This window comes from Podarcis tiliguerta (assembly GCF_965153285.1).
Source record: "Podarcis tiliguerta genome assembly, chromosome: 16".
Classification (NCBI taxonomy): domain Eukaryota; kingdom Metazoa; phylum Chordata; class Lepidosauria; order Squamata; family Lacertidae; genus Podarcis; species Podarcis tiliguerta.
Window position 1 is genome coordinate 41,108,007 of NC_139549.1, and position 19,837 is coordinate 41,127,843.

The following is a 19,837-nucleotide window of genomic DNA, read 5'->3' on the forward strand; positions in this document are numbered from 1 at the left end:
AGTAGACCTTAGCACCCCAAAACTTATGCCACAATAAATTTGTTAGTCTTTAAGTGGTGCATGAATCCTATGTAATAAATAAAATGGGTGCGCTCAGGGGTGCACAGTAGCGGCACCGTTTTTTCCTGGAACAAAGGCCAGAAGCGAGGAAGCTGCGCACTCCTATCGGGGAGCGACCCCGGGGTCCCTGGAGATCCCTCTCCACTCCCCCGCTCTTCCAAGAGGGGCGGCAGATCTAAAGAACCAAGAAGTCTGTTTCCAAACATCTCTCTTGCTGTTCCTATCTCTAGTGGCCGGGCGGGGTGTCCCAGCAGCCCCGCCCCCTGTGCGCCGAGTATACTTGACCCTCGCGGTGTCCCGTAGCCGGCTGCCCCTGAGGAGCGCGCGCGCCAATTTGAGCGTCTGAGGCGGCGGCGGCGGCGGGGAGAGGTGCGCGGGGCTGGCTGGCTATCGGCGGCGAAAGTGGGGCTGGAGCCGGGCGGGGAGGCGAGGGTTGGGGGTTGCCTTCCAGAGCTGCCCGGCGGCTGGGCTTCTCCTGTGGGACTTCTGGCTGCTCGGGAGCTGCTGCGGGAGCCGGGCGGGAAGCAGCCTGTCCGCCCCTCTCTGCCATTACGCAGGAAAATGTCAAATGGGGGCACGTGTGACTAACACAGGACTCTCTCAGGATGGGTTTTTTTTTTTTAAAAGAAGCTAAAACAAACATATTAAAAATATATTTTAATAGATTTAAGTGCAGTTATATTTTTCCAGAGGAGTAGCTACTGTATTTGTATATGAAAAACCTAAAGTTTTGAACTCTTTATTACTGTCTCTCACAGCCAATATACATAAATTAGTGTGTAAAGAGCCTTAGGATTTAATGCTATTTATGATATTTTTATTAGTTAGAAAAACTGTATAGAGTGATGTTTGTATATTGGAGGCAGGATATAGTCCTAAAATAGAAGAAGGGGAAAATGAGTTTCATGGTGTTGATGTTTCTGCTAAATTGACTAGTTAGTTTTGTCTTCTTTAATGTGTGTGGTATTATCTTATTGAGAACTGGAGACATTTTATTGAATACTAGGAAAAACACAGGTCGTGCCTCTAATACTGGTAATACATTTGATATATTTAATCTTGTACTTTTAAAGTATATATTTTAAGAAGTATAATCATTTTTAAAAGTTAAACTTGCCCCCCCCCCCCCCGGTTTATTCTCTTATAAAAGTCGCACACAACGGGGAAAGCTTATTCTGCTACATTTCTACCAGCTAAATAAATGCATTTCAAATTTTTGCCTGTGGGGACATTGCTTAAAAACACAGCATGGTTATTTTGTCTTAATACAAAGGTTCAAATCATTACTTTGCTGGTCTATATTGTTCATTAGTTTCTCTTCTGCTTTTCTCCAGGGCCATGTGGGATACAGTGGAGCTGTTGGGTGGTGATGATACAGGGAGTGGTGCCCTGTATCATATTAACACACTGCTTAAAGTCACCGCTTCTGAAAAGGTAGAATTTCTTTTTATGGCATCACTGCAAGAGAAGACTATGTAAAGACCTGTATAATGAATAACTTTAAAACTGAACTAACAATTATGTTGACGGATGTTTCAAAGGTGCCATTGACTATGATTTGTCCTGTCAGTTGAAATGGGACTATAACTTAGGTTAAACTACTGTGGCATTATGGACTGTAGTTATCTGCTCAGCATATAGATCTACCAGAGGGCCACATTATTATAATAAATAATAAATAGTAATAAATAATAAATTTTATTTATACCCCGGCCAAGACTGGGCTCAGGGCAGAAAGCTCCAAATACAGTACATAATATGTACATTAAAAACACAAAATCAAACGATTAGTTGAAAATACAATTCGAATCACATTTAAAATCAAAATACAATTAAGTGGGAACCCACGAATCATAACCGTAGGAGTAAGGAATTAAAAGTTCACCAGGCCCAGCCACCTGTTCTGGTCCCATATGGGTCGATAGAAAGAGCCAAGGAGGCCACTTACATACAGGGTCCCATAGAAAGAAGGGGGTCAGACTGGGCCCGGACCAAAGGCCTGGTGGAACAGCTCCGTCTTGCAGGCCCTGCGGAAAGTTGTCAAATCCCACAGGGCCCTGGTCTCTTGCGACAGAGCGTTCCACCAGATGGGGGCCAGGACTGAAAAGGCTCTGGCCCTGGTCGAGGCCAGTCTAACCTTGAGGCCTGGGACCTCCAAAGTATTATTGTTTGTGGACCATAAGGTCCTCTGCGGGGTGTACCAGGAGAGGCGGTCCTGTAGGTACGAGGGTCCTAGGCTTGGGAAGGACATGCTAAATAAAGGTTTTGCCTGGCACCTAATTATATATATTGATTACGTTAGGTGAGCCTCCTTGTGCCACAAACAGGGAACCACCCCTAAAAATGCCTGTTCTTGCGTTGTCACCCTCTGGGCCTCCCGTGAGGGGGCACACGAAGAAGGGCCTCATGACGATCCCAGGGTCTAGATTGGTTCAAATGGGGAGAGGCATTGAGGTATTGGGGTCCTGAGCCTTATATGTCAAGAGCAACACGTTGAATTGCACCTGGAAATTATTTGGTAGCCAGGGCAGTTGGGCTATGATTGGTGTTATGTGCTCACAATGTCTTGCCTAGCTGAAGTTTCCAAACCATTTTCAGAGGCACTGCAGTAATCTAACCTGGGGGTTACCAGAGCGTAGACAACAGAAGTTAGGCGGCTATCCAGATGGGGCGTAGCTGAGCCATGCCATGCCACCAAGGGCACCTGAGCCTCAAGTAACAGTAAGGGATCCAGAAGTACACCCAAACTGGGTACCTGCTCTTTCAGAGGGAGAGTAGCTGGCAACCTCCCCTTTATCTTGTCTAGGGAAGCATCCATTAGCAGTGCCCCTGTCTTACGTGGACTGGGCTTCAATTTCTCGGCCAGGGTGAATAAAAATCAATGATTTTTAAAATAATAATTAAAAAATTGATTTTTTAAAATTTAAAATTATTTTTTTATTTAAATTGGATTTTTAAAAATAAAATGCTTTTGGAGGGAAAATCTTTCTACAGATAGTTTTCTATTTAAGCTACATTATACTGTGGTACCTTGGGTTACAGACGCTTCAGGTTACAGACTCCATTAACCCAGAAATAGTACCTTGGGTTAAGAACTTTGCCTCAGGATGAGAACAGAAATCGTGCTCTGGGGGCACGGCAGCAGCAGGAGGCCCCATTAGCTAAAGTGGTACCTCAGGTTAAGAACAGACCTCCAGAATGAATTAAGTTCTTAACCAGAGGTACCACTGTAGCCCAAAGGCTGTTTATCAGAAAATAAGGATTTATTTTAATTTTTTGATAAATGAATTCCATTAATCCATTCACAATGCCATGCTCTTCCAGAGGTTTCTGTAAGATTATTTGGGGCAGTTTTTTTAATGAGAAGATATCACATATGTGTGTTTTTGCAGTTCTCAAAATTGTGAATTTGTGTCTGCAGAGATGACATGCCTTTTTTTCACAGGAAAAATGTTATAAAATAAACATACAGAGTTGAGGAAAAAACCTTGATCCCATTGTTCCTTTGCAAATTCATATTCACAGAATCAACCCCTTACCTCTTAAATGCTGAGTTCCAAGAGGTTCAATGAATAATGGAATAGTAGATCTGCACAAGTAGCTAAGTGTGAAGCAGTAAAAATGAAAGTGCAAATCTTGTGAGCAGAATACTCCACAAATCTTGGGATCTTTGTGTAATGATTGTGCAAGTCAGTTGCATGTCTGTGCAACTCAGACTTGAGGCAAGTGCTGAAGGCTCTTCAGGGCTGGCAACCTCTTCCCAATCCCACTGGGTTCCAACAACTGCACCAACACTTAACTGTACAGAATACACACCTGAATCCAAAGCAAATCCAAAGAGGGGTGGTGGTGGTGGAATCTGAAACTGGGATCTGTAAGTCCTTGGTGAGACTTTGAATTGCTTGCCAGACAACTAATAAGAGTTCACTGGTTCCACGTCCTTCTTCCCAGAGCTTGCCTGACATTGTCCAAACAATAAAGTCTACCTGGAACTTCAGTCCTGCAGCAGGAATCCCTGAACTTCTCTGCTCCAATCCTTTGCTCCCCTTTTCCAGCTTTCCAGCTGTTTCTCCTCAGCCTGTTCCAGCCTAGGCCTACCACCTGTATCTCCCCCCCCCCCGCCCCCCGCACTCTAGAAAAAGAAAGGCCAGCCTCTCCAAAGCCAGGGCTGCTGGGAGATATAACCCCTTTTAGATTCCATTACATTTGTGTGTAAGGTCTAAGTTTTTTTTTTTAAAAAAAAAGTTTAACCACATCAGTTAACAAACATGGATACATATGTTATGTTATCATTTTAGTTAAATAAATTATTTAAATTGTTATTAAGGAAATTGTTTTTTCCCCCTCCTTCCAATAAAGTACAGCAGAAAAGTTGTCCAAATATGAAGTTAACTTATTAAACCTCACAATAATTTCATAATTATCGGTCTATGTATTTCTAATAGTATAACCAAATCAGTAATTTTTTATATAACTGTAAAAACCACTATGAAAATTTATTATTCCAAAAATGAAACATTAATCTGGCTGTAAATATTAAGATTATACCAGCAAGAATGAGCCTTTCTGTAAAATAGTGATTTAAATCAAGTCTTACTGACTAGTGATTTAAATTGTGATTTAAATAGATTTTATTTAAATCAAATCCACCCTGTTCTTAGCTCTCATCCAGTCCATGACCGAGACAAGACATTGGTCCAGTCAGATGCTAGATTTTGTGCTAGATACACACAGAAAGTTACAACACACAATTTAATCTGGACAGACTGCTTATCTGTTTGTATTTGTAAATAAGTTCTGTTTACGTTCAGATGCTTTCTTTTATTGGTCAGGTTTTGTCTAACCCAAAGTTATATGGCTGTTCCTCCCGTGATGGATGTGTGTTGGTGGCTGACAGAACAGTGGTGGTGCTTGATAATATTTGCCAGTCTCTTAAGATGTTTCTTCAGTTTGGTGAGTTTACCATTTTGTATCTTGAAGCAGCCATAAATTGAATACTTGGAACTTCCAACGTGGTGTACCTCAGTTTGTTTTCTTAATTAAAATCTGTGCTCTGATCTGGAGTTTTGCATGTTCTGTGATGTGGTTTTGAAATCCTGAACACAGGAACTCTTTCCCCTTTGAAGGAAACAGATCAGCCCAGTGTTGTCGTGCCCTTATAAAATCACTTGATCAGGGCAGTGGCTCTCAGTATTAATGTTGGTATATTATAGACACATAGCCCAAATTTCCAAACGTTTGTCAAAATAACTTTGCCATCTTTTGACCTATGAGTTGTTAAGACAGTAATAACTATCTAGTATTTCCCACAGCAGAGGAGTGTATGAGACAAAAATTCACTGCATCTCGTTATGTAATAATACATCATCATTTCTGAATATCGTCACCCGTTGTGGTGTCTGAATACTTCTTTTTAAAACCTTTTAGAGACTGAGGTGGATGTTGTTGGATTGTGTCAAGAAGCACAGTTTCTTGTGATCGGGGAGAGAAGTGGAAACTTACATCTGATTCATGTATCATCAAAGCAAACCTTGTTAACTAATGTATGTAGCTTATTTCTTTTTTGCTTCTATATAACTATATGCAGCTGCCTCAGACATTCTTAAATATATGAGTTTCTAAAAAGTTGCCTCATACTGGTTGCATTGATATGTGACACTAAACCCCGGGGATAAACCTAGGTGGGCTTTGGCTCACGTATTGCCTCCTTCCTTTTCCTCCTTTTGCTGATGGCAAGGAAGAGATTGGAAGCTTTTGCTTATATTTTCAGCTAACAGTAGTTACTCATTTTGTCCAAGAACTGTGGTTAGGGTTAAATATAGTTTAGGGAAATAAGGTAGGATTGTAAACTATTGTTTGAAGTTGGCTTTCTCCCTAAACCATAGTTAGTACTAACCATAGTTTGTCTGGATTTAAACATAGCAAGTAACCATAGTAGATAAGAGGTGTGGGGGAGTGTGTGAGCCCTGAGGCTTGGTGTGTAATACTAAACCATAGTTCAGTGTTACTTCTGAACCATTCCAGCCCAGTTACATCAATAGTCCAGTGTCAACAAATCAGTTGAATTTCCTGCTTTGCAATCAGAGGCCTATTTCACTAGAGATGCTGGTAATTGAACTGTGGGACTTATGGGTGTGAAGCATATATTCAACAATTGAACTTTAGTTTTGGTATCCTGGTGAATTTCTGCTGTTGATGTGCTGACTGATTTTAAACTATAATAGATACTAATGTAATTTACAAAATTCATGATTTGAGTAGGATTAAATTAATATGTGGTGTAAATTACATTGCTTTTTAAAAAATCATTCTAATAACCTTTTTTTAAATTAAAAATGTGTTTAGATGTTGGTTCAAAGATCTTCAAATGACAGGACGTATCTGAATCTTATTCTAGAAAAAGATAATGGAGATACAGGTACAATATTTTTTCTGAATAAGCTCAGGTTTTTCTCTTGTAAGCTCAGGTTGAGTGGGGGAGGGGAGGAAATGTAATGCCATAGAATTCTGCCTGATACAGGATACTTATATGATGCTGATTTGAACTTGATTCTGTGAATTTTCATCATATTTCAACTTGTGCACCTTGATTATTTTTATTTACTTTGATTTCAATTACCTTGGTGTAAACCAAGTTTTCTTCCTTTATTTGCTCATGTTTGGAGATGCCAGGTGGCAGTTCCTTTACTTGAAGAAGATCACATGGACACAATTTGATAACCCTTGCTGGGAAGACTTCTTGATATTTACCTTGTCTTTGGTTATTTTGATAGGAACCTACCACGCATTTATTCTCACAAACAGTGGCTTCTTCTACATTACGCACCTCCCATTTGCCAAAACTCAGGAAGGTAGGACAATGTTGTTTTAGATCTAAAGCCTAATTGTGCATCATTGCATGGAAACATGTAGTAAGAGATGGAGCTTTTCTTTCTGCTTTCTGTAATGATTAGAATCTCAGGTTTGTAATGTGCTGAGCACCAACATCTTAATACTGCAGGAGCAAGAGATTTTGTTTAAGTGGTAATTGATTATGTGTATTAATTGAATTGGGACACGGGTGGCGCTGTGGGTAAAAGCCTCAGCGCCTAGGGCTTGCCAATCGAAAGGTCGGCGGTTCGAATCCCCGCAGCAGGGTGCGCTCCCGTTGCTCGGTCCCAGCGCCTGCCAACCTAGCAGTTCAAAAGCACGGCAAAGTGCAAGTAGATAAATAGGTACCGCTCCGGCGGGAAGGTAAACGGTGTTTCTGTGTGCTGCACTGGCTCGCCAGATGCAGACCAATTTCAATATGTTTGCTTTAGGGAGCCAACAATAACCACACAACTGCTGCAATTGTAATATTTATAAATGAATGCAGGATACTTTTTGTTAAGTTGTGGGTGAACATAGCAGACGACACCGTGATTCTTCAAACAGCTCTTATTTATTCAGATGTCAAAACAGAACAAAGCTGAGGGGCTCAGTCAGCCTGCTTATATAGAGCTCCAGAACAATGTAACTGTTGCCATTTTCTAAAACTATCCAATCACTGAACGTCACTTTCGTTCCTTCATTTGCATAACTATCTACGTATCCCCCTGCTGGCCCAGGGTGAGAACTTCAGTACATAACACTTTTCACATGACCTTGAGCAGGACTTCAGGAACATTTAGTGTTACTTTCACAGTATCACAGCTTGTTGGGGTGTATTAACCAGAGATTGTAGTTTGCAACTAACTGGTCAGTTTAACAATTTGTCTTCATAATCCATGGCTTGATGTTGGCTTATTTTGAAACTAACCAGAGTTTGTTGTAAACTGAGATTTTTGGTTTCTTCACAATTATAATTTGGGATTTTGTGAAATTGAAATTAAATGCTACCAAATCCTCACAATCTTTTCAGAGGAGAATTGTGTGTGTGTGTGAGAGAGAGAGAGAGAGAGAGAGACAGAGGGAGGTGTGTGCAGGTGGGTTGTTCAGTTTTGTTTCAACTCTTGCATGTAGTTTTAAATTGTGGATTAATTTTGCATGTGAATGTGGCCACTGAGTCATCTGGAGCTACCTGCCGTAAGCATACTTGTGCCATGCTCTAGTCTGGATTGTATGAACTGATCTGTGATGGTGGTAGTGGTGGATTTTGCCTTTGATCTGTTCTAAATCTAGTATTTATGACAATATTTTTCTTTCTTTGTTCAACATATATCTATCCAAAGTGTTTTGTTTTATATTCTTGATCATGCAGATTTTCAAAAACTGAATGTTATTGTCTATCTTTATTTTAAATAACAGTATCAATATTTGATACAGCCGGGGCTCCGGAACGGATCCCATTTGTAACTGTAGACTTTTCCAAAGACTGATATATCATGGTATTAGATTTCATTGATGCACAGACACTAGTCCATGGAAGCTTAAATTACACTAATCTGTTAGTCTTAAACTGCTTCCAAGACTCTTTCTTTATGTTTGTATACTATAAGTTATTGTAGTAAGCTACTGCAACTGCAAATTTCCTGAAGTATACATTAAAAAAAAAGAGGCCAGGCTAATAAATGTGTGATCAGTAAAAAGTTTACAGAAATCAAATCTGCCTTCTGAATCTGTGACTACAACAGCCCAATAGAAAATACTTTTAAAAAATAGATATGTAATGTTGCTTTTCTCAACACACATTTTATGTTTATGCAGCAGTTGACAAGCTGGACTTCAATTCTGCAAAGAAGGTAAGTGGGAGCATTCATATATCTTATATATTGTGTTTTGGTTTTTGAAATAGTTTGGTTGTGATTCATAGTACTGCGTGTGTGCGCGGATCTACTAGGGATGCAAAATGTTAATTGCCACATTAAAAATGAATTAATATATCACATTTGTAATCCATTGCTCTTCTGTGATGGAGATTAAGCAGAGTAAGTTATCCTTTCCACTTACCTCAGGAACAGGACGATGCAAATAACTTTGTGCATCAGGAAGCTGAAGAGATTTCATAGAGCTTTGCTAACATTCTTATAAGGATAGCTGCCAGATTCAAGGCTGATATCTCTGACCCTGATGGAAAAGTATGCCCTATATGAAAGCACCAACTTCTCTCATGGGCAGGAGGGAATGCCTCTTCTAAGATGATGCCTGCTGCAACACATGCGTGCATCACCTTATTAATAAATAAAGCAAGCATGCTTATTCCTTTAGAAATGCTATTTTTATCCATATCCAAATATCTGAAATGTAATTGATAAAACTACTTGGCTAAATAACTCATTAGGTTTTTTTAATCAAGTTACTCCTCCAAATTAATGTATCATTTCTCTTGCGATTGTGAGTTATTTCTACCACTTTAACAAAAAGTAAAATCTGTGAGTGGCTATTTGTCTACCTTACAGTTACAAGGGCAGGTGGAAACATGTTTTATTTCTACAAAAGACTATCACACAATTGGCTGCCTGACTTGCACAACTAAGCACACAACTAACAAGATCACTTTGATAACAGGGGTAAGTATTATTTGAATACCTTTGTCTGTGAACTTCCTGTGGGTTTATCTGCAGCAATTTGTGCTGACTTCAGGATGTGTGCAAAATATTTGGCTTCTGTAGTCCCTCTTATGTGTTCCCATCTCTCTGTTGAGAGGTTTTGTACCCAGGTGTGTTTTGCTCTTTTTGTCTTCATATGTCTAAGGCCACAAAATGTGTCATGTTTCCTTTTCCCAGCCACTTCATTGCTAGCTGTTGCAGAGACGGGCAACATCATGGTTGAATATCCCTAGTGTTATAAGAATTTAAGGTCTCAAATATATAAATTAAATGTTCATAAACTTACAAGGCACATAAACACATAAATAAATATATAAACCACATGTCTGGAACAGTGCAGGAAAGCAGTCCTGAAGCCTTTTTGACTTTCCCAATGACCTCAAATATTCCTCTGCAGCAAGGGAGGCAAATGTGGAAAACCCCATTGTCTCTTTGCTCACAAATCCTGTCTTAAGGGTGTATCTGTGTTTGAAAAGAGCAGCCAGACTGCCCAGGTAATGCAATCAGAGACCATTATCAATCAATCAGTGACCATTACTGGTATCCTGGCTTCTGCTGTAGGCTGCTCCTTCTGTGATGTATGTATGATGTATTGGGGGGTGGTCTTAGGCTTGCAGGGTGGCAATTTCAAAAAGTCTATATAAGGGCTTGCACACCATTGTTCTGGGTTCCTCTTCCTCCTGCATGTGGTGAGGGAGGACCCTGTTGCAACAGTTTAATAAAGATCAGGCTTACTAGCTGCCTTGCTTCTTAATACTCTGGTTGGCCTCTGTTATTTTCTCCTATCGATAGGGAACCTACATAAGGACTCTGTACAGGCTCTTGGGTACCCCTTAGGGAAAAAGAGCAGTTTTTCTTATAACACTACATAGGTCTGGCGAGCAGGGGCATGGAAGTAATGTCTAGTTCCTGTTCGGATGTATGGGCACTGGAAGTGCTAATTTCAGCTTCCTGGCATTTTTATCCTCGGGGTACGACGACGACAACCCATTAATGTGCTGATATATTAATGTGATATGTGCAGTGATCTACATGCAGGTTACAGCTGGGCTCCAAGCACCTTCTCCATAAAGGGGATTTTAATAGTAGTAATAATTTTATTATTTATACCACCCATCTGGTTGGGTTTCCCCAGCCACTCTGGGCGGCTTCCAACAAAATATTAAAAATACGATAAAGTATCAGACATTAAAAACTTCCCTAACAGGGCTGCCTTCAGATGCCTTCTAAAAGACAGATAGTTGTTTATTTCCTTGACAACTGATGGGAGGATTTTCCACATGGCTGGCGCCACTACCGAGAAGGCCCTCTGCCTGGTTCCCTGTAACAGTCTACAAAAGCAAATGCAACACGCTGGCTAATAACTGTTAGTAAATATATAATTGGTATGATGTCATTCAAAATATACAAATAAGCCACTTCAAAACAATATATATACCATACAACACATCTCACAAAATATACAAGTAACTGCAAGACAGTGCATCCAGAATAGTTCAACTGTTTCGGAATAAAGTCTTCATCAGTGAATAATTATCAATGAAATATACATACTAGTGGATCATACTAGTGGATCATGGAGACCTCCATACCTGCCCACCCCGTCCCCCCAAAACAATACTTCTGTCTTGTCAGGATTCAACTTCAATCAGTTAGCTTCCAGCCACTCACATAGGACCTTTACTGCATTCACTGGTTCTGATTTAAAAGAGATGTAGAGCTGGGTATCATCTGCATAATGGTGAACACCCAGCCCAATCCTCCAATGATCTTTCTCAGCAGCTTCATATTCATGTTGAAAACATGGGGGAGAAGATTAAGCCCTGAGGCACCCTGCAAGTGAGAGCCCAGGGGTCTGAACACTCATCCCCCAACACAGCTTTCTGGATATGGCCTGGGAGGAAGGAGCAGAATCACTGCATAACAGGGCCCCCAGCTCCCAACTCCTCTAGATGGCCCAGAAGGATTTTGCAATGTGTGTAGCAGTTGCAATTCAAAGCAGCACTGGAAAAATCCACCAGCAACTGGTGGCCCAGAGTCTTCCAAAAATGTGATGCTGAGCCCAGAAATTGGGGTGGGAGAGGGTTCCAACTTGCTATTACAATTTTAAAATCTTTGTGCCTATAATGATTTTCATAAGAACTAAATATCTTGAGAATCACTGATTAGGTCTGTTGTGAAACAGAATCCAGGTTTCTGATACAAATACTTTTCTTAAAAGGGTACAGGTGACTCTGTGATGTCTGTGTGGGAGGTGAATCCTAACAAAAGGCAGATAAGCATTCAAAGTGTTGCTGATTCAAGTTTGATTGAAGGTATGTTTTCCAGGCATAGGCATCCTAAAGAACTCTTTTTTTCAAAGACTTTGTTTCCCATGACCTTTGGTATTTATTTAAAAGCCTTTGTTTCCATACTCTTCCAGCTTGTCAATATCCTTTTTAAACTGTGCTGCCCAGAACTGGACACAGCAGTTCAAGTGTGATCTGACCAAGGTGGAATAGAGCAATACTATGATTTCCCTTGATCTAGACACTATACTTCTGTTGATGCAGTCTAGAAGAGCATTAGCCTTTTTGCTGCTGCATCACACTGTTGACTCATGTTCAGCTTGTAGTCTACTAAGACCTTTAGGTCTTTTTCTAAGTTCTTATGCTGGGGGGGGGGGGGGCGGGAAAAGCCACTCCTGGAACCTGCAAGTGACTGACACAGACATGAACTTTGGATTTCTGAACTGTACATAGTTGCACTAAATAAAACCTGGAAAAGACAGGTTGGAGTCCTGGCTGTTTACTTGCAAGCAACCACCTAGAGACCTGATATTTTCACATGTACTATTGACAATCCAGGTGTCCTCCATCTTATATTTGTGCAGCTGGTTATGCCTGCCTAAGTGTGTTACCCTACAAAGGGGGTCTGGAAATAGCCAGTGCTTTTTAGCCAAATAAAGGCAAGCAGCATCTTGGAAAGGGTTCAGATTTATTGCAGACTGTTGTAAGAATAAATGATCCAGAGGAATTATGGACTCTGAAGCATACATTTCAAAACCTCTTTATAGCTTTTGCTTTACACGATTAATTTGTGATCGATTCTTTTCAGCAATACAATTGGATAACAGAACATGAACAGCTTGATTAGTTTACAAAAATTATGCTCCTATCTACCAGCAATACAGTGGCAACAGATAGTTCTGAGCAAAGTTTATAGATTCACTATTCTTCTGTCTCATACAAATGCCTTTGAAGTTTCTAGTCTGCGAAGGGCAATGAGCTCTTGGTGTGCTTTGCTAAGCTGATAAGAAAACAAGAGGCCCTGCTTGCTAGGAAAAAGACAGAAATATTCTCAGGTGGGGATGCAGGGAGAAAATGCTTAAACTTCCAACTCTATGATTCGATTACTCTACAGTGTAAATCCTTCATTTACTCAATTGACAGATTATCTGATTGATACTGGACATCTCTGGCTTTGGGATTTAATGAGCATTACATGTGTGGAAAGAGAGAGATGCCTATCTTTCCAGTACATTTCCAATAGAAGACAATGGCACAGATACATTGTAGTTGTGGCTGTGAGAATGTGCTTATACAGACTTAGCATTTGGCAAGCTTAGTGAGGTCAGTTGTGTTTGAGAAACATGTACTGCGATAGAGAATGTGAGCATAGGTGCATGCTGTGCTGTGTTGAGCTGAGGGTCTTGACATCTGTCCCAAGTTATGGGTCTCAGGTTATGGCAGCTAGGTACATTTGTCTCTTGAAATCTTTATTAGCTTTGACCCTGTTTCCTAGATGGTCATCTTAAATCCCCAGGGTAAATCCCCAGGGCAACACTCAGGGCCTCAGGACCCTAGAGTTTCTGTTCAGGTGTTTTACTGTCGGGATGGGGAACCCTGTGACTCTCCAGATGCTGCTGGACTGCAGCTACTATCCTCATCATTGCCAATGCCATCATCATTTTATTATTTGTACCTCACACATCTGACTGGGTTGCCCCAGCCACTCTGGGCAGCTTTGAACATATATAAAACATAATAAAATATTAAACATTAAAAAACTTCCCTGACTGCTGGCCCTACTGGCTAGGGCTGTATTGGAGTCCTGTAATATCTGGAGGGCCACAGGTTCCACACCCCTATTTTACAGTTTCTGTTTCAAATACAACTTTTTAAAGCAAGAAATTAACAAACTTCCATCCTTTTTTCCTTTTTACATTTTTTACAGCTGCAAAAATGCTTCAGGTTGTAGATGAATTATTGTTTGTCTTGGATAATGAGGCAAGTGCTATTTTGATTTATTTGTTGCCCAGTTTTACAGATTGCTCCTGGATAAGGTTATGTTCCATAGTTTCAGTATTTGGCAAATGGACAATTAGTAAGAAAACATTTGTTTCCACTAGTGGAATTCAGGGGCATTCATAACCATGATGAGCTCTTATTTAAATGGTTAATTAATATTTTAAACTTTGGTTATGTTTTAAGAATGTTTAAGATAAAGGCTACTTATATTTTTAATCGATTTCTAATTTCAATTAACAAAGCGTACCCATACAAGGAATATAGAGTTTAGCAGAAAAGAAGGAAAAATAGCAGTTGATGGTTTTAGTTTTAGATGTTTCAAGAAAGCCAGTCAAATGAAAGTGTTTCTTGATAAGGTTCCATGACTTGATGGAGGGTGGAAACCTTGTTCGATTGTCTTAACAAAGTCAGTAAAAGGATACCATGTCGAGGTGTGAGCCTCCCCCCCCCCCCCCGATTGATACTGCTTTTGTGAAATGGTTAATTTGTCCACAAGTAGTATTTCCAGTGTTCAAAATTTGCCATGCACATTTTGCACCTGGCTATCAGTGCCTGAAGTCTCCACCATCTGGTGGTGCATACCTAGGGATTCTTGACTGTTTTTGCATACTAGCAACACATCCTGTCATGTGGGACCAATGTGAGAGAAGATGTGCACTGTGGAGAAAAAATGGAAACGATGAAGGGACAGAAGCCATTGACAGCCCTGATTAATGAACATGCCAAATTATCCACCAATATAGAAATGTTTGTTTCATAGTATGAAAGATCTAAGTATTAGAAATGTATACCTTCATGGTTCATATAGTCAAAGGTAATAGGTCTTAATTAGTTACATCATAATGACACTTTTGTTTTCTTTTTCTTGTAGAATGGTTTGTCTTTGTGGAATATTTGCACTCTTACCATAATTTGGAGCTGTTCTTCTGTTCACATTGAAGAATTTCTTCTGATTTCAGAATCGGATTTTTCAGCAGCTGCGGGGTAAATTCAGGATTATAGCATACTTGCTGAGAAATATGAAAGGGTGTGCCACAGCACAATGGCTCCTCCCCTAGCCTCTTACCAGAGCAGATGCCCCCACTTTCTTGAAGCTTTGCATTCACTGACTTCAGAACCAGCCCCTGGGAACAAAGAAGCACCTAATTTCTGAGCAGACATCCATAGGAATGGGCTGTGTTGTGTGACTAATCAGTTGTTATTGAACTACATCTCTGGCCAGTAGCCATGTTCCATGCTGAAAAACAGGGGTGTTGGAAATCCATAATCATTGCAGGGCCACAGGTTTCTTGTCCCCATATGGCAAGGATAGGCAACTTGGTGCCCCCTCCTGATGGAGCCAGCATGGTGCAGTGGTTAGAGTATCCAACTGGGTTCAAATTCCCACTCAGCCGTGAAGCTCACTGGGTGACCTTGGACCAGTCACTGTCTCTCAGACTAACCTACATCACAGAATACAATGGGGAGAGTGAGAATCATTTATGCCACTTTGAGCTCCTTGTAGGAAAGGTGAGATACCAATGTAATAAATAACTAAAGTGCTGAAATAAAATGTAAATGGTGATGGCTCATAACGTTTTGTCATTAGTTGATGCATTTCCCTTCTTTTGTTAAGACAGGGGATTGCCAGTTTTAAGCTAGTTGCTTTGACAAACCCTGATGATGGCAAACAGGTAATTGTCTTCTATCAAAGAAAAGCTTCAAAACATTGTGCCTGTATTTTGGCAGCATCCTTTAGGATTATCCTAATTGCACTATTTCTCTGTAGATGAGGAACATCGTGGTGTTTTCACTGCCTACTATGCACCAGCTCTATTCTTTGGAAACTACTAATGTTTCTTCATTGATTCAGAGCAGAATAAATACGGTATGTTTTTCTCTTTTCTTCAATCCTAAGTAAGGCTGACGAGGGGGAATGTAAAAAGAAATCCAAGTCAGAGTTTAAGTATTGTAGGATTTGGTACAGTGATTCATCAGATATTAAAAGCTTCCCTAAACAGGTCTGCCTTCAGATGTCTTCTAAAAGCCCGATAGTTGCTTATTTCTTTGACATCCTGTACAGTTAAGGCACATGCTACATATTGTTTCCCATGCAGGATACAATTTACTTTTTGGAAGGAATGTGTGAAAATAACCAAAGGTAAGTTTGCATTTTAATAAAATACAATAAAAAGCTGCTGCTTTATTTTTGATGGTTATCAAAGCTCTTTTTTAAACCACACACTCATTTCTAGGGCATCAGACCATCCAGTCTCACTTCTGGTATTGAGATGCTTAACTGAAGCCTTGCCTGAGAACAGGTATACATATATTTTGACTTCTACTACTGCTTATGTAGAAAATTTGGTACTTGTGATATGGCTGAGCCAAAGTTAAGTGTGTCATAAGCCTCATTAACTTCAAAGTGAAAGAGTTAAACATATACTTAACATTACAATCCTATAAGTGTCCACTCAGAAGTAAGTCCTATTGAGTTAATTGCAGACTCATTCTCCCAGTAAGAACATAGGAAGAGAAACTTATCTCCAGATGGAAATCCCTAAAGGTAAATGAGATGGGCTTTGGACCAAGAAACCTCTGAAATCAGTTTCTTTACATCTAAGAGAATGATCATTAAAATGATTGCATAGATAGCACCTCTTTTTTGTCTTAATGTCAGATAATTTCAGCTACCACAGCTGCTTGCTGGAGAGAGTGTGAGGAGGGAGGTTTGGTCATATTTCCTTATGTGGTGGTCCTGTAAGGCAGTCCTCAGTTATTTAATTGTAGAGCTGAAAGGAACCCCTAGGGTCATCTAGTCCAACTCCCTGCAATGGAGGAATCACAACTGAAGCATCTGTCACAGGTGGCCATCCAACCTCTGCTTAAAAACCTCCAAGGAAAGAGGGTCCGCCATCCTTCAAGGGAGTCTGTTCTACTGTCAGAAAGTTCTTCCTGATGTTAAGTCAGAATCTTTTTTCTTATAACTTGAAACCATTAATTTGTGTCCTATCCTCCAGAGCAGGAGAAAACTAGCTTGCTGCATCTTCCTTGTGGCAGCCCTTTACATATTTGAAGATTGCTGTCGTATCTCCTCTTTTCCTGGCTTGACAATCCCTGCTCCCTGAACCGTTCCTTATAAGGCTTTTTCTGTGGTGGAGAAGCCTTGCTGAGTGCATTGGTGGTGGGAAAATAGTTAGTTTAGTTAGTATACCAGCCTGTGCCTGTAGATCTCAGGGTGGTTCACAACATAAAATTACAATATAAGCCCCATCCCCCCAAAAATACATAATAAAATTAAGAACAAAAACAAGTCAATAATCCCCCTCCCGCAACACATTTAAAAAGGGATTGGATGTCAATCAGCCAAAGGCCTGGGAGAAGAGGAACATTTTCTCCTGGTGCCTAAAGGTGTATAATGAAGAGTGGGTTTCTCCCACTCTATTTATTTATCCCCCTCCCACCGGCCCAAGGTTGTGATCATGTAAATAAAGTGAGTGTAAGTAATTGGATGAATAGATTTAACTGGCTGTAACCATTTTTAAATGGGAGGCAACAGCACTTCGTTTTCTCCCCCTTTTTAGACTGAGCCGTTTACTTCACAAGCACAAATTTACTGAAGCTGAGAATTTTGCTGTTCAGTTTGGACTGGATGTTGAGGTAAAGGACTTTGTCTGCAAATCGTACCTCATCACTTACTGCCAACTGCAAAAGCACAATGAAATAAGTAGACAAGGAAACTCTCTCTGGTAGCTTCTATGCCTACTCATTCCAGTTACCCACTGCAGCAGGGGTTTTAAATGTAAATTTCAAAATTGTTAATGGAGGCAAGGGGACTGGTAAAGAATAAACAAATGTTCTGCAAATTTTTCTCTGACAATACTAGACAAGCCTGCTACTCTGAAAATAAAGAAGATTTTTTTCCCAAAGGGGAAATAATGTGTTATGTGTGTGTTTAAAAAACAACAGAACGTTTACAAAGTGAAAATGAGCTCTATTTTGGAGAGATTGGCTTCAGAGTCTGTTGCCGGAGATTGCCAGTCAGCCTGGCTAGAACTTGTGGCTCAAGCTAAAGAAACGCTGGATAAAATAAAGGTATGGATTTATCCTACTATATTTATTTAAAAGCATTTTTATACCACTTTATATACAAAATATCTAAGCGACCTACTACATAGAGTGCACTGCAGCAATCCAGTCTCAAGGCTGCTGATAGCCAGGATATCCCTTTCAATGAGCTGTTGTAGGCATTTCAGCCAAAGCTGGTAAAAGGTACTCATAGTCACAGAGACAACTAGAACCTCCAGTGATCAATGATGGATCCATGAGCACTCCCACACTATGCTCCAGTTCCTTCAGAGGGTGTGCAATTCTGTCTATAAAGGCAATTCACCTGTTTTCTGGATCCAAGTACCTCTCACCCACAGGACCTCCATCTGACCAGGATTCAGCTGCAGTTTATTAGCCCTTACCAGGTTCAGAGCCTATACCGCTACACCTTCTATGGAGAAGCCAAACTCTATGCGTGTCTTGTGCATGTGTATCTGTAGCTCTCTTGCAGAAGATAATTTGCACATGGGTGTATGTGATAAGTTTTTATTTTAAGCTGTTTAGAAGATAAGTTTATTCTGTGTTTTTAATTGTTTCTCCTTCTAAATAGGATAACCAGTTTGTGACTGAGTACTGCATAAATACACCATGGCCAATATATGAAAGTGCTCGGGAAATGCTGAACTATGCTAGAAGCAGGGTAGGTTTTGATAGGTGCTTTCACACATCCTACTCGACTAGGGCCTTGGGAGACCCATCTTGGAGGGGCTTAGCTGAGGGCCTGGAAGAACCTGCTACAGTTCTAAAGCAGTATAAAGTACCTAGTGTCACCTGGGTTGCTGACAACCTCTCCAGCCACATTACTGGCTTTGCCTCAAACCCTGATTCTTCGCTCACCCGAACCTTAAGAGTGAAGATGGCAGAGCATCTGGTGGGAAGCCTCTGGGAAGTTATCACTAGATGTCTCTGTAGGATGAAGTCTCTTTGGGCGAAAGAGTCAAAAGCTGCAGCTGAGAACAATGGCCCAGGAGATGAGCAAGAAGGGCAGGGGCTGGCAGGGAGATTCTAAGCTGGGTTAACGGTTGTTTACTGAGTTCCCTCTAGAGCTCTCTTGCGCAGGCCCTGCTCCAGCACTAGATATCCATCACCGACATCCAGAACCAAACCTAGTTTACAGCTGCCCATGTAGATTTTTTTGTTACAATGTTTGCATTGGACTGCAGGTTAATTTAGCACTTACCATTTCAGATCCTGAAGAGAGGTGACAAAACTGTTGCTCCTTTCTTGACTGGGGACCCAGCATCTCTTACTGAGGTAATGAAAATCAAACAATCCTGGACCTTTAAATTATTACTGGGATGTGGGTGAAATGAGGAACTGGAAAGAGAACCTTGGCCTCTACACTCTGGCTTGGCTCCTCTAGCAAGTGTATAGAGGCTGTGAGGGAGTGAAACATTTAAATTTATTTTAATACATTTCTGCTCTACCTTTTAGGGCAGACCTTCACAAGGTAGTTTATAATGAGAATAGTAATGAAACAATTAATGAATAACACAGTAAAGAATAGCAACATATAAAAGCTATTTTCCAACTGAATGAAAAGGCTTAGGTGTTCATTTTGTATCAAGTTTTTCCAGTCATTTTTGTGCTATTCAAAATATTTTAGCTGTTTTTTGTGACGTGCTATTCAAAATATTTTAGCTGTTTTTGTGACTTGAGAGATATATGTAAAAGGTGATAATTTTAAAAATGCCTCCCCAATAAAAATTTTTTTGGCAGAATTAAAGTAAAAGCCCCTCTAGGATCTGCTTAGAATGCCACAAGATGTGAGCAAGTGGCATTTTCAGGGGAGATTCCAGAAAAGGCTAAAAAGGCTCAGCCCATCCCTGATACCCTCTAACCTAATTGTGCACAGTGGAATACTGAGTTGGCAGTTCTGAAGAATCTGTC

General features: G+C 40.4%; 1 protein-coding gene across 2 annotated transcripts in view; it reads left to right on the plus strand.

Moving 5' to 3' along the window:
- Window positions 1-367: 367 nt before the first annotated feature.
- The window catches only part of KNTC1 (kinetochore associated 1), a 78,010-nt gene continuing 58,540 nt past the window's right edge, over window positions 368-19,837 (plus strand). The window contains exons 1-19 of one of the 2 annotated variants that reach the window (XM_083419017.1): window positions 368-429; window positions 1,395-1,494; window positions 4,893-5,013; window positions 5,488-5,603; window positions 6,406-6,478; window positions 6,834-6,911; window positions 8,728-8,762; window positions 9,420-9,530; window positions 11,791-11,884; window positions 13,785-13,837; window positions 14,730-14,842; window positions 15,474-15,531; window positions 15,627-15,725; window positions 15,955-15,998; window positions 16,093-16,158; window positions 17,422-17,497; window positions 17,807-17,932; window positions 18,498-18,587; window positions 19,136-19,201. In XM_083419017.1, coding sequence (XP_083275143.1) covers window positions 1,399-1,494; window positions 4,893-5,013; window positions 5,488-5,603; window positions 6,406-6,478; window positions 6,834-6,911; window positions 8,728-8,762; window positions 9,420-9,530; window positions 11,791-11,884; window positions 13,785-13,837; window positions 14,730-14,842; window positions 15,474-15,531; window positions 15,627-15,725; window positions 15,955-15,998; window positions 16,093-16,158; window positions 17,422-17,497; window positions 17,807-17,932; window positions 18,498-18,587; window positions 19,136-19,201 — 1,515 coding nt within the window. In that variant the 5' untranslated portion in view covers window positions 368-429; window positions 1,395-1,398. Of the gene's footprint in view, window positions 430-1,394; window positions 1,495-4,892; window positions 5,014-5,487; window positions 5,604-6,405; window positions 6,479-6,833; window positions 6,912-8,727; window positions 8,763-9,419; window positions 9,531-11,790; window positions 11,885-13,784; window positions 13,838-14,729; window positions 14,843-15,473; window positions 15,532-15,626; window positions 15,726-15,954; window positions 15,999-16,092; window positions 16,159-17,421; window positions 17,498-17,806; window positions 17,933-18,497; window positions 18,588-19,135; window positions 19,202-19,837 lie in introns of those variants that run through there. The other variant, XM_083419018.1, reaches the window with a different exon arrangement.